This window comes from Lissotriton vulgaris, chromosome 10, assembly GCF_964263255.1.
Source record: "Lissotriton vulgaris chromosome 10, aLisVul1.2, whole genome shotgun sequence".
NCBI lineage: Eukaryota > Metazoa > Chordata > Amphibia > Caudata > Salamandridae > Lissotriton > Lissotriton vulgaris.
Genome location: NC_141698.1, coordinates 133,240,787 through 133,255,805, shown reverse-complemented (window position 1 = coordinate 133,255,805; position 15,019 = coordinate 133,240,787). Strand labels below are relative to the sequence as shown.

The following is a 15,019-nucleotide window of genomic DNA, read 5'->3' as shown; positions in this document are numbered from 1 at the left end:
GCAGATACTTTCTTTTGTTTGTTTCCCCCAGCTATCCCCTTGCAGCTTTTTGCAGTTGGGCAATCCTTAATGGCATAGTTGGACATGCTTCTAGCCAGCTGCCCTCTGGTTGGTACGCATGGGCTATCACTATCTGTACTTAGCCTTGAGCCCGAAACCGAATTGGTGTTTGCTGACGTATTACAGCCCCCGTTGGCATGGGGAACCTCTGTCTGGGATGGGAGATCGATAAAGGCCTCATTTTGAAATATTGGAGGGGTCAGCGATAGTCTTGCAGCAGTAGTAAGGGGAATCTCAGGAGATATGTTAGGAGATATGTTATCCTCCATAGGGGCTGTGTCCTGGGATATCAGGATGTGTCCTCCCCCTGGAAGAGCAGCAAAGGACGGTGCCAATATCGAGTCCTGAGAATGAATGGAGAACATCGATTTATTGACCAGGGGGTAAGGGGGGATCAGCATCAGTAGGGAGCGAAAGGCGGCGCTCTGTGCTCTCTATAGCATTGGCCACCACCCCGATGGTTTTCTGCAGCATGCGATCTATTGCTATCAGGTTAGGAAGGTGGGTTTTCGCAACCTCTTGGTGCTTTAGAGCAGGGGGAACAGCAGGCATCGCGGGGTTGCGCCTCACCATTTTTTACCAATATGGATACCAGGGTAGCAAGTAAAGGCACAAATGCTATGCAATCAACAAATGCTAATGCTAATGATAACAAGTGCCACACATATGAGACCGCGATAAAAACAATGGGAGCTAGCATTCGCTGCACATCATTTACATTTCTTTAGAACTTTTCTTAAGCTGGTAATAGATATACAACGGCCAGACCAAGAAAAACAAATACCCAAAGCAGCAGTGCACGAAGCCAAGGGGGGAGGCCCAACCCGGCCACTAACGGTCACCAACGGTCCCGCCCTTGGCCCGGGACGCTCCCGCGCAGCGGGGGCCTGGGTCAACTAAGTAGAGTATGCAATATCCTGTGGGCGGGGCTGAGCGGCGAACGCGGACCAGGTATTGCAGGTCACGCAGGGCTTCCTGGTAGATTGAGTCCCTGCAGCGTTCAGCGCAGCCCGCTCAGTGCCCTTCTCGGCCCGCAGCACAACGACGAGACCACCACTGGCAGCACCTCCCCAAAGTCCAGAGGTACGAAGCGGCACCCGTGCAGCGGGTGCGGCAAGGTGTAGGGTCACTCGTCCACAGAGAGCCTCCAACAGCAGGGCTCCTCCTCGAGCGGCAATAGAGTCAGTTCCCGTGAAGAATGGTGAAACACAGGGATTTAAGGTGCACGGTGTCCTGTGGGCGGGGCTGAGCGGCGAACGCGGACCAGGTGTTCAAGGTCACGCAGGGACTCCTGATAGATTGAGTCCCTGCAGCGTTCAGCACATCCCGCTCAGTGCCCTCTCGGCCCGCAGCACAACGACGAGACCACCACTGGCAGCACCTCCCCAAAGTCCAGAAGTACGAAGCGGCACCCGCACGTCGGGTGCGGCAAGGCGTAGGGTCACTCCTCCACAGATCGCCTCCAACAGCAGGGCTCCTCCTCGAGCGGCAATAGAGTCAGCTCCGAGACATGCAGGGGACCTTTATCCAAACACTGTTTAAACCAATATTACTGCAAAGCTGATCTGTAACCCATGATGTGCTGCAGACTTGTGTTGTAGCACAGTTAATATGCCGGGCCTTGTGTGGCAACATTTGCTGAAATGTACATTGAGCAACTACCAATGTGATTAGTATCCAAGAATCAACCTATTTGTAACACTCCAATTTGTTTTTTTGCATGTCCATTAAGCTAATGTTTTGCTGCTACCCTGCCTGGTAAAATCTGCTGATATAATCAAGAACATTTTGAAATTAATAAGCAATTATTTACCATTGGGGGTGTATGTGTGTATATGTAAATATGTATGTATATATGTATGTGTGTGTGTGTGTGTGTATATATGTGTGTGTATATATATATATATATATATATATATATATATATATATATATATATATATATATAAATATAAAGAAAACGCCATTCTTTCCACAGGTTATCCAAGAATAACGAGACTGAGCCCAGATTTCGTGCCAATTTCTCAGTGATTTATTTGTTAATCACACCAGCCATCCGCCATAACGCGTTTCACCTCCCAAACGAGGCTTGATCACATGACGTTAGTTGAAACAAACAAGGGTCTTAAATACACAAAAAAGTAGGAGCGGCATTGCGCTTAAAGTGATATGTGCATTAAATACTTTTTCAAATGCCGCCAGGCTAGTACAAAAAACGGCAATAATAAAGGATTGAAAATACAAAATTGAGGGCAAGTGCCCAACGTATTCAATTCAAATTCATTGGTATTTAACGGTATAAGGTGCATTTCAAAACATTACTACATGATTTGATTCGCCAATCGAAACACTCCATATCCAAAAAAGTTCATTGTAACAACTTTACGAAAAAAACTATAAAATATATATATATATATATATATATATATATATATATATATATATATATATATATATAAATATTATACTACATATATACAATTTTATATACAAAAAGATGTACTACAAAAATATATGTTTTTCCAATCCATCTATCTATATACAATGAATCAGTATTTACATATGTACACATGAGTCTAGTCATACATACGTTTCATTTAGAACCTCTAAGTGCATGTACATTCATGTGTTGACTTAGACTTATAAATCATTCAAGTATTACAATTGGTATTGGATAAGAGTGACAACATAGGAAAACCTTGTACCGTTGTTTGTTACAAAATATCAAGGTAAGCACTAAACTTTTAAATGATGTGTGAGACCCTTGCAGGCAGCTGTGAATTAGAAATTATTTAAGAACATATATAAAGTGCCCGTGTATATATATATATATATATATATATATATATATATATATATATATATATTCTTTTAGACCAATTATCATGAGGTCATTGTTTGTCTCACTTAAAGTTTTCGGTTTTTACCTTTGCTTTGCTTAGGGTGGCTACTTCCCAGAACATGTGAAATCTATGACCAGCTTACGGTGGCTGAAGCTGAACAGAACTGGCCTGTGCTACCTCCCCGAAGAGTTGGCTTCCCTTCAAAAGCTGGTAAGCTTGACTTTAAATAAGTGTGCCTACCTTGTTGTACTGGATATAAACCCATGAATGGCCTCTTGTCATGCATTTTATTCACTTTTACTACAGGAATTCTTTAGGGGTTGGATGTTTTTGGTGAAATAACTTGTCTATTATTGAAGTGAAATTTGTTGAAATGGAGCACTTTTTATTATGTCAGTTATATTCTTCACTTTCCTTATGTGTTGTGTTTTTTGCTGAAAATGAACGTATCAACTGAGTTTGACTGTTCTGGCAGTATCAGTTTAGGTGTTGGAACTGGGTTTGACTTAGAAAAGCTTCTCATTGGTGGGGACTGATTGAGTGATTCCTGCTGTTCCAGTAGAATCCCAAAACACTTTCAAAATGTGATTTTAAAATACAAACTTTACTCATTCTTTGTTTTAAAATCTTGAACACAATTTCCTGCACTTATTTAACAAGCACCCACTCATTCCTATTACAGAACATTTTGCTTAAGGTGTTTGCTTTGTTGTTTTGCTCTCCAAGAAGATGAACCAAAGACAGGTTGACTTTCCAACAGGGTCTTGCTCCTCGGTGATTGGTCTTCTGTGTACCAGGACTCAGTCTTTTTTCCCACTTCTTTCCCAAAGCAATTCATACCAATATATGTTTTCGGAAGCATTGGAAGGAAAGCTTACAAAGCCCAATAGTGCTCTGAGTTCTAGCATGTATTTAAGGAGAGCCTTCTCTCGCTCTCTGACAAGGAACTTTGTATTGGCACTTTTTTAAAGATAATCTCCTCGTACCATCAGGGAACACCTTTAGTGATCGAGCTGTCTGTACTGCCCTACTGAAATAACATGCCTTTCAGGTTATTGTTTCCTTTGATGCATGGCTTTTGTAGTCCTACACTTGGAGAACACCAAATGGAGCTGATTTCATCCTACATGCTGTGCATGATTATGATCTGAGAAGGCATAGTTCATCACTTCAAGCTTGAGATACTTTAAATAACGCATTCTAATTGGAATGTGAAACTATCACGCACACAAACATGCTTTTATGGATAAAGGATAAGATGTGTTGAAGAGAATTTTGCTGACCACTTTGATCTATTATAGGTCTTAGATCTCTGGTGGGAGCAGCTTCATCTTGAAGGATCACAGATACATTTTTTCTGATGACAATTATAAAATGTCTCTATCACCTCCTTTTCGCTCAAGATGGACACCTATTGTAAATGATGTGCAGGCGATTGCTTCAGAATAATTCTAGCATTAAAAAAAATGGTGGTAATTTATTCCCAAGAATTAAACATCATCCTCCCACCAGACCGCTGAATATCTACCATCCTTCGGAGTTTTTCTTTCTAAGCGCAGTTTTGGATCCTTTTTAAAAGCAGATAGTATCGATCTTGTACTTGAAAGCCTCTGAATCTCTGAAAAGACTATCCGTTGTTCTGTTGCTTCTTTGCAATTTTGCGTGACTCTGTTCTTCTATTCAATTTTACTCATAAGTTTCTTACTCCGTCTTCATTTTGGCAATCTCCTCATTGACTTGCACTGCAAACAATGGATTTCCTAAAAAAGTTACTTTAGAATATTCTGCTGTGCCTCTATTCACAATCCAGATACGAACAGTGACCAGGTACTCCATGCTTCACACCCCTCATCTGCAAATTGGCTAAATCTGGTGATGTTCAGATGTGGCTAGAATGAAAGTGATCCTCTGCAAATACCTTGACTGGCTCTTGCTTAACCTCTGAAGAAGATGTAAGAATTCCCAATTCTTATCCAAGACTGATCTAGCCTAGTTAACTAGTACACTGTTTGAATTAGTAGCTCTGAAATTTGAAGCCTTGATGACACAGAGTCGGTTTCCCAGATGGTCCATAGTCCTATTCTCCAGTAATCTTATTTTTTCCTTTAGCCTTCATATATAGTAAATCAATCCGTCATCATATTGACCCTAAAACACAGTTGATCCTCTTCAGGGTCATGGTATTTCCCATCTGGTCTTTGTGGATAAAATCGTATAGACCCTGACAAGTCAAACAATATGATTTAGACGCTCCAATAAATATGGTCATCAAAGATAGAATATGTTTTGGGAGCATATGAAGCCTCTCGAGTTTCAAAAACTATCAACCTGGTAACTCAGTTCAGGAAATTGAAATAATTTATAATTCCTCAGCTTACTCAAGATCTAGGTACACACATTTACATCATATGGAGAAAATGGCTTTGTACTCCTTTCAGCTACATAAGGAGAGACAACACAGGGACGGAATCTCCTATTCATACTCTGATGACATGTCTATTCAATCCAGTTAAAATGGAACAACCAGTCGGTACGTGCACTCTGAATTTAGTGTACGACTGCACTGCCTTCTTGGCAGGGATTTCCTCCTTCTTGGCAGATAAATTAGCTCACTATGTGGATATATTTGTTGTTTTGTTTTAAGAAGTAAATGACCCATGTTTTGTACCTGAAGCGGGAGCTCTCTAGATGTAAAAAGGGTGCGGTTCAGTTTCAGATAGCACCTCAAATATATTTTCCTGTGTTTGTGGAGCTGCAGGAGTAAGTGTAGAACTGGAGCACAGGAGATTCAGATAATCAAGTGTCTCCTTTATGACTCGAACTGAGTCTCGACTTCCAAGTCCCAGAACCAAGTGCATTGCCCGCATTCTAAAATCCCTTGGTGCGGACACTTAATTCTGAGAAAAGGGTCACCTGTATTGAGGTCTCTTTTGTCCTACTGAGTGCTGAAAACATCTCAGTGTTGATGATAGAGGCATTGTAGATGCCAGCTTAATGAAAGAAGGGTAGATAGCTGCCAAATCAGGAAGAACCTCATAGGTCCCTGTGGGGATCGCTACTCAAAACAGTTGCAGGGATAAAGTCTCCCTTGTTTCCTTGAAGTCCTCTCCTCTTTATAGTTACTGAAGACATGGCTGAAGATGATGAAGGCAAAAAAAGTTTGGCTCAGCTTGTAATTTTGTTATCCTCTTCCCATGCTTCTGTCTATATATTCTCTCTTTCTTATTCTTTTTATCTTTCTTTCTCTCCTTCCCCATCTCTTAATCTCCTGGTAATGTTTGCATTTGTCAATATCATGGTGGTTAGAAATGAAATGTGAGCATCTGCAAACACCTTGAATGATTCCCAGAATGGTCCTCTTCCAAAATGTGGGCCATTTAAAAAAACAATATTTCGGGCATTAATACATTCTAGTACATTTTATAAATAAAAAGAAAAATGAGTAACTGCATAAAAATCCCAGACGGTGTAATGAGCAGTTCTTTATCAATGAAGGTCCCAAACCAAGTGCCGGAGTGTTATGGGATGCTCTTTGGTTGAGTGGCAAGCTAGAACTGAGATTTGTGCCTGTGGCAAGGAAATGTGGAAACTATAAGGATGGTACCTTTTTAAAGTGTCAGTGCCTTATTCCCTGTGAAGAAAATGATGCACAAACTGTGATTTTGTGTAGATCTACGTAGAAAAGAAAGTTGGAGTAAATTTATTTTAATATTGTTGGCCCTCTTCCAGGACCTTGCTGCACCTACAGGAATCATACTCTTAACTGAGAACCCAAGTGCCAAATTCAACTTAACCTCACGCCACCTGCAGCGTATGGCTGAAAAACCACTCTTGGGGCCTCATTTAGAGTTTGACAGAGCAGTGCCTAAATTTGTGGTGCTCCTGCCTCGCAGACTTTAGGTTTCCTGCCTCTATTTAGATTTAGGAAAAACACCGTTGCCTGTGCTGGTGCTTCCACTGACTCTAACCTGGTAGCCTGTCTTCCATGCGAGTAATCTCAAACATTGGCAGGGAAAACACACAATGCCTGCCACGTGCACAGAACAAACTCCCGGTTCTTTGGGACAGTTATTTATTAAACAATCGCCTACTGTGGAACTTTGTTTTCTCTGAACAAAAATGTTTGCTGAATGGGCGCCTTAACCATGGTGACCACTCAGCAAACCTTCAATGCAGGAAGAAGCTGCAGCGGCTAACTTCAAACGACAAAGATCCAGCCAAGAGTGTCCGCTGGTGTCTAAATAAGATCTTTTAATTCGGCATTATAGGGAAACTCATGGATTATTATGTTGGATCCAGTGCTTCGGTGCAAGACCATTGCTAGATTAGTTGCTTTTCAGAGGATTGAAAGCATGTAGTGCTGCTTTGCAGCCTTCTCCTGTGAGAATGTTCTGTTTGTGACACCTTAAGGCTTAATACGCCTATTCACAGTTGCTGCTTAATGTTTTTTATATGTTTTGCATGTCTTCATTTGCATACATATGGTATTTTTATAACACAAATGAGTCAAAATGCAGCTGAGCACTGTACAGGGTCAAAGGACACCGTCAAGTCAATGACCGATGAGCGTTGTCGCTCAATTGTGGAACAGTTAAGGCATTGTGATGTAGGACTCTTTAAAGAGGAAAGTCTGAAACACTTTTCTAAACTGGAACCGCGTTGGGATGATCCTGATGGATACAAGAATGTTGTTCCAGATCCTTGACACATACCTGGAAAAAGTCTGCTACTTTATTTTTTTCCTTTTTTTATTTATCATACTTCTTAGTCTGCAGTTTGATGGTGTTCTGCCTGCAGGTTTTCTGGGAGCCACTGAGCTTGTCTGAAGCTAAGCGGGGATGGTGGTCACGGTGGCTTTGTAAATGATACCGATGTTTTCAGGTCTCGCCTAGGCAGCGCTCATGCGCTCCTCTAGGAGGGCCTTTAGCTATCGTCTTCACTTTTCAAGCACTGCTCTCGTGCTTGTGGTGGCATCCACCTTGCTGGAACGAGCGCAGTGCTTTAAAAGTGAAGACTGCTCTCCCAAGCGCGCAGGCGCAACACTCGCGGGCTCACCTTCTGCTCTTTTACGAGACTTTACTTTTGTTTCTTATGCTGGTTTCTTTTTTGCAGATTTACATAGCACAAACTCTAATCAAAGGTATTGGCGCGCTTTATTCGTCTTGCTTGTTAAGAGTAAGAATGGCTTCAGTCTAACACGTCGTTTTATCTCCACCTTCTAAGTGTGCGCGCTCTCTGGCAGGTAGAATGAAGTTGAACTCGCGAGGCCTCCTGTTTTTGCTCCGGTACACTGGGGCAGTATCTGTACAAGATCTGGGCCCATCACGCCACGTTCTTCAGATCTCAATCCGTGAAAAAACATTCTTCTTGGCCTCTTGCTGGTACGTGGTGTCTGTTGTTAATTCACAGGTCTGTTCTTCGAGCCGTACATTTAAAAAGACAAGACGCCTCAAACGCAAGCCGGCTCGAGGCAAGATTGTTTGAGAGAGACTGCACAGAAACCAAACCAGACTTGGAAGCAGGGTTTTAAGTGGGGTGGTTCCTGCCGGTGCTGAACTCAGGCAGTTTTAAAAAGTAGGTTCCGACACTTCCGTCTCCACACCTGTCTGACTCTGTGTAACGTGGGCAAGAAGCAGACCAGGACAAAGTGGGTTGTTGTTCTCTAAGGTGGGTTTATTAGGGCCAACAAACTTAGAGGGTATGGAAATGTTCTCCGAATAACGGGCTATCAAAGAGTCTTCAATTGTTTCCCCAATAGAGGATTATGGGATTTGTAGTCCGGTTGTGTCTTGGGGTTAGTAGGCCAACACCTCCGTGTCTTGTGGCAGCCTCTTCCTTCAATGGTTGCTCCGTGGTTTGGCGAGTTGGACCCCAGGGAAAGAAGAAAGCAGTAAAGAGCAGTTAGGAAGGGGGTTCCTTCCTTTCTAGGTCGCGGGTGTACCGGGGAAAGTGCAGGGAAGCCACCACTACCGTCACCACTGTAGCGCTCGTGCCGTGGAGAACGCGCCTCTAGGTTTGCTCCCCCCTTCCGCTCTACCTGGTCACCTCCCCACACTAGCCCAAGGCGTCCCCGTACCTTGTGGAGCCACGACCCTTCTCCTGGGCCGTGGCGGGCATCAGCGCGTTGCCAGCTAGGGTCTGGCTGCCCTTCTTGTCGGTCGTCCGTTCCTCCCAGTAGCAAGACGTCTTCGCCAGCAACCGAGTCTGTGTCCTCCGCCAATGACGAGTCCTTGCTCCTGGAAAAGACTTTGAAGGTCGTCACCAGCGTCTCCTCATCCCAGGCTGGTCCTGCCGAACGCCGAACTTCCTCCGCGTCTCCCGTTTTCAACGCGTCTGCACCATGTGATCCGTCACATTACCGGCGCAAGCAGCGAACTTAAATGGGCCGTACTCCCCGGGGACGTTCTGTGAATACAGAAGGGGAGAACAGTGAGGGGAAAAGTGCCCTGAATGTGTCTCCAGAGAGTCCGTGTCCTCACACTCTGGCTTCCTGACAGAATGTGATAGCAAATGGGTAACCCAATAGACCCTTGTAGGCTTGGGCAGTGAACAATAGAGGTAAAAGATGGCTACAAGGGATTTGGTTTATATATTGACTTGTGTATCATCGGTCCGCAACATCTGCAGCGGACCGATGATACACAGCTCTAACTTGGAACACGCCACCTTTCAGAAATGCTTGCTGATCCATAGCAAATAAACGTTTGTCCTCAAAGGAATAATTTATACATTTCTTTCATAAATTAATACTGTCACTGTAAGTGATCAATCATTCATCCGAGGCAAGGTAGATACAGTTTCTTACTGTTTTTTATTTCCAACAACTTAATTTGTTAGAATATTTTTTCATCAAAATTTAGACTTGGCAACAAAAAATACTACAGCAGTTGAAGATTAAACTTCCTCGCGCCTTGATAATACAGCCCGTATTATCGAGGCGCGAGGAAGTTTAATCATACAGCTCCTGACCATCAAGTGAATAATAGCACACCGTTTAATTCGGTTTTATCTCCCGACCTATTGGCAGGACTTATTCGAACAGTTTATATAATTGTGCAACTGGTCCTGAGGATGGTCCTATGGAATTAATTAACCGAAGAAGGACCGAAACGTCGACGCTTAACACAGTCTTGCTGATATTGATATAATTTTTTATGTCAAGGAAGAATGTATTATCATGAGAAATTCTCTTATACATGGTATTTGGTTTGATCCATGTGTTTAGCATGAGGTGTTGTATACTACGAAAAATCATCAACTGCTGTACGAACTGACCTGTTGATTTGTACATACAACTGTCCATAACATTTTTTGCTTTTATTGATTTGGTCACTAATATATATATATATATTATATAAAATTCCCCCTCTCAGAAGAATGGCACAGGCTGCCTTTGGATGCTTCAAAATGTATTTATTTAAGGCACAGAATCGGCAGCTCCCTACCGACGCGTTTCGCCACTAAGGCTTGGTCACGGTTACTGTGTACATTTCATGGTGCTATTTACATAGTGAAAACAAAGTGCATAGAAGAAGGACTACAGTAGATCCACTCGGCCAATTTTGGCCGCCATACTTGAGTGGTGCTTTCAAATAAACATGTATTGTCATGATATGTTTATACTGATAAAGTATAATGCAAAACAAGGTATAATGCAAAATAAATCTAGCCATATTTCGCTCGTTATAAGTAACTTAATAGTGAAATCAAATTCAAGGGTCGGCTCTTGTTAGCGAGCTGAAGGACCCTTTTTGGCCGCCATCTTAGAGTGGTGTTGACGCGCCACAGTGATTACTACGTACATAAACAATAACACTCTCAATCAAACAAGATTAAGTCTCGCCCCAGTGGGCTACTGTAATGTCCCAGATTTCACTTTGGTTGTGCAGGTGATGCCCCAGTGGGCTAAACAGTTGTGACAATTCCGTTATAGTTATAAAGCCTGTTGTTGCTTGTAGTCATGTTCCCCTATGTAAAAAGAAAATTAGTGATTTTAAAATCAATTGAATCAAATTATTTACACATAAAAGCAAACGAAAGGGAATGTCAGATCAGATATGTTCAATGTTTTTAGAGGTGAACTGCCAGTTCCTCACTGCAATTCATCCCCACAGGGTGTAGTGTCTCGAAGTCCATAATGAATTTTGATTCCAAGATCCTTAATTGTTGCAGCCTGTCACCCCTTCTCACATTCTCCTTGACTGCATCCAACACCACATACTTCAACAGGTTGTCATTTTGATTGTGGTGTGTGTTAAAGTGGCGAGCGACTGGGTACTGTTCATTGATGTTCCTAATTGCTCGCTTGTGTTCTAGTATCCTAATCTTGGCTCTGTGTTTGGTACTTCCAATGTAGAATTTTCCACAGGGACAGATTAGGCAGTACACACAGTATTCGGTGTTGCAATCAAAAGGACCCTTGATGTTAAAAAATCTGGAACTATTAGGCACTCTGATTTTGTTACAATTACTACTTCCCTTACATGCCTTGCACTTCATACAGCATTCAAAGCCAGTGAAATTCTTGTTGTATACAGTTTTTTTTATGTGTGACCATATTTTTGCTCAAATCATCTTTCAGGGATTTGCCTTTTCGATAAGTAATCTGTGGGTGTTCTTTCACATAATTACTCAGAAACTTGTCAGTTGTCAAAATTGGCCAATTTTTTATCAGTATGTTTCTCACTTTGTATGCTTGTCCTGAGTATGTGGTAATGAACCTGACTTTTTCTTCATCCTCATTCTGAGGTTTTTGTTTGGGGACTAGTAGGTCCGTTCTAGCTACTTTGTCTACCCTTTCAACCGCTTGACGGATAGTTTTTTCTGAATAACCTCTTTCCCTGAAACAGTCTATCATTACATTTTTCTCCGTTTCAAAGTCACTGTAGGGAGCTGCCGATTCTGTGCCTTAAATAAATACATTTTGAAGCATCCAAAGGCAGCCAGTGCCGTTCTTCTGAGAGGGGGAATTTTGTTTATGTAAATAAGGGTGTCCGGCACCCACACAGGCTCGCCGTGCTACGAGACAAGGAATAGCCGGGAGCGGTTGTTGGAGATATATATTTTCATTTGTTGATTAATTCACTACAATATTCTTCCTGACAGAATGACACTCGCGCTGTAGTCCTCTGCCAGCGGGGTGCTTGTGCATGTCAAGCTGGCTGGCATCCCTCACACCCACAAACGAGCTTACATCCACACCTGGGCACTGATATGCTCACATACAAAGTCAGAGTTACACATAAACAGTGAAAGGTGTGCGCGCCACCAAACTCCTCATCGCTTGAGCTTTCACGCTCTGCTCTGCAGGAGGAGGGGGGAGAGACCTAGAAAAGCCATGGATTTATACCAAGACCACCGAAAGCGCTACAAGGCCATTCTAGTGACAGAATGGGCGCTATACAAGTGCACATAAGAAAACAAAACACACAGAACAATAAATATGACAAATATATATGTGCTGTGGCTGCTAACTGTTTAAATGCAAAAGGCCGGCCGCGCACAAAGGTACCATTTCTGGGCCCGGATCCGCAACATCAATCATTCAAAGTGGCAGGTCTTTGTAGTCTGGTGAGTGTGCGCATCCTCTCTTTTATGCAGAAAGAGGCGCTGCAAGTGAGAAGAAAGGAACACTTGAGGGTGTGCGGTCCTATTTTGATAATTGCACACCAGAGCGTTTTCTGTAGAGGTGATCAATGTTCCCTCTAATTAGCCCTCGCCCAAGCTGACCTTTCGGGACACTGTTCCCGCTAATCGCTCTGTGCCATTACCCATTCCATTCCAGCATGGCAGCCCCCAATAGTTCACCTTATCTGCTGAGCTCCTTGGATACTACCGAAGTGTTTATTATTCTCACAAGGTAAATATATGCTCACACCAGGATGCCATCTTCATCCCCGATTCCCTCACCTTGCTAATTTATTTCTCCCCTGACACTCCCAGCCTCACGTCCTTTTAGTTCACCTTCCAACACAGATAGTCATTGGTACAACATCGCTGCAAGGCATCACAACGCCAACACAGGTATATTAACGGTTGGTTTCTCCGTGTCCTTCACTCCATCACTAAATAAAATACATGGAAAAGGACACAGATCCTCTCATTCAGTGCATGGTCTTGTGACAAACTAAGTAATGTTTAAAGTTGTTTGTTCTTGCATCCCCTTGTCTTTTAATCAAGCTTTTCTTGCCTTTTTTTCTCCCTCCATTTTCCCCACAGGCTTGTAATTATTATTCAGGCATTAATTCCCTAGTCCTGATGATGATCCTTATATTTTTGTGTTTAGGATTGAAACGCCGTCAACATGTGAAATAGTTACACACTAGTTTTCCACTGTGTTACAAATCGTGTGTTTCCTATACAAGGACAGCTTTGCTTAATTCTACTTAGATACGTCCTTTTCTCTTTCTTTGCCTGAGAAGAATCTTTCCTTCCGTTTGTTATTTCTGTTTTTCCTTTGTATATTGGATACAGGAGTGTATCCCACTGTATATTTGTGCTCAAACAATCCTTTTATTCTTGATAGTGATTAAATCTCGTGTCCTGCTGAACACTTTTCTTGCTTATAGTACACATTGTTGGCTATAATTCATTGAATTGTTTAACTTGACACGTTGAGGACCAATGTTGCCATACAAAAGTTGCTACCCCAGGTCCTTAACCACCTAGAGGGTTCCTTTGTTGTTATATAACCTTTGTGTTGGTGACTGGCATACACTGGTTGTGTCATGTTGGAAATCAACAGGTGCAGTGCAGAGCATCTGAAACTATGACAAAGCTACACTAATATATATTAGGAAACCAGGGCAACCTGCCTCCTCCCACAGCACCAGTCAACCTCTGCTTTCCCAACGAACTACACAGCAGCGGCTCACGGACATCTGAAGGATTTTCAGGGCCCTAGGCCAAACGTATTTAGGGGCCATTTGCGGATCACTTTTGAATTTATGATTCAGTTTTAGCTCTCTCGTGTCCTCTTTGGCCAGATCACAAACAGTGCACAGATACACTGGTTTAAATTCTAAACGTGTATATAGTTAATATTCAGGGATAGTATTTTTCCAATATTGTAACATAGTAGAAGCTCACTAATACTACTGCGAATGATCACTGTGACATCCTCCAATTTCTCATATATGAGATCCTGTTTGGATCTAAAAGAAATATTTTTTATGGATGTTGCATGAAACAAAAACACCTTTGTCATAAAATGTCTATAATAGACTCACACATTCCCCAGATTAAAAATAACTGAAAGGAAAATGCAATTTAGCATAGTATGCCACCCGACTGTTATTATGCTGCCTCTGTTATTGCATCCAGATATATTGTATTGTATTGTATTGTAATTGCATTTATATAGCGCTTGCTACGCCTGCTGGGGCGTTGAGGTGCTTTTTCGGCTAGTAGCATGCTACAGCGGAATCCATAAAGGATTAGTGGTGAATTAATATAGTGAAATCTGAAAGTAATTTGAGTGGTAGATATGTTAGTCAGTTGTTTAGATGGAGAACGATAGTGGAGGGATAGAAGAGGTAAAAAAGATTTGCATTTCTATAGCTCTTGCTACCCATGATGGGGTGTTGAAGCGCTTTTTTGGCAAGTAGTACACTATGCCGGAACCCATAAAGGATTAGTGGTGTATTAGTATAATGAAATATTAAAGTAATTTGAGTGGTGGATATGTTAGTTTGGTATTTGGATTGAGAAGGATAGCGGAGTGATAAAAGAGGGAAAGGATGTGCTCTACTGAGCTACTGGTTGGAGCAGCCTGGAATAGGCACCTAGCAGGAATCCTTGGCTGTACCCAGATTGGCGAAATTGCGAAATTTCGCCCGTTATTACTATGGGCCCGTATTTGGCGGGTAGAAGAACTCAGTGGATATGCCAGAGGCCTTAAAGAAATTATGTCATCACCGAGCTGGTATAAAATCAAATGGCTAAAAGACATGAAAACTCTATTGACCAAGTTGGGCCTACTTGAATCATGGCTAAGTAGAACCTCACCCCCAAAGCAAACACTTAAAAACCTCTATCGGGACTGGATTTGCTCTCAAAGACATTCTAGCACATCTCTTGGCAGGCTAACAGAGGACTTCCTGATGTTCAAAGACTGT

General features: G+C 42.3%; 1 protein-coding gene across 2 annotated transcripts in view; it reads left to right on the top strand.

Moving 5' to 3' along the window:
* FLII (FLII actin remodeling protein) overlaps positions 1-15,019 on the top strand; it is a 241,054-nt gene that overhangs the window by 23,739 nt on the left and 202,296 nt on the right. For both annotated transcript variants that reach the window (XM_086940706.1, XM_086940705.1), the window contains exon 2: positions 3,003-3,113. In XM_086940706.1, the coding sequence (XP_086796832.1) occupies positions 3,003-3,113 (111 nt within the window). The remainder of the gene's footprint in view (positions 1-3,002; positions 3,114-15,019) is intronic.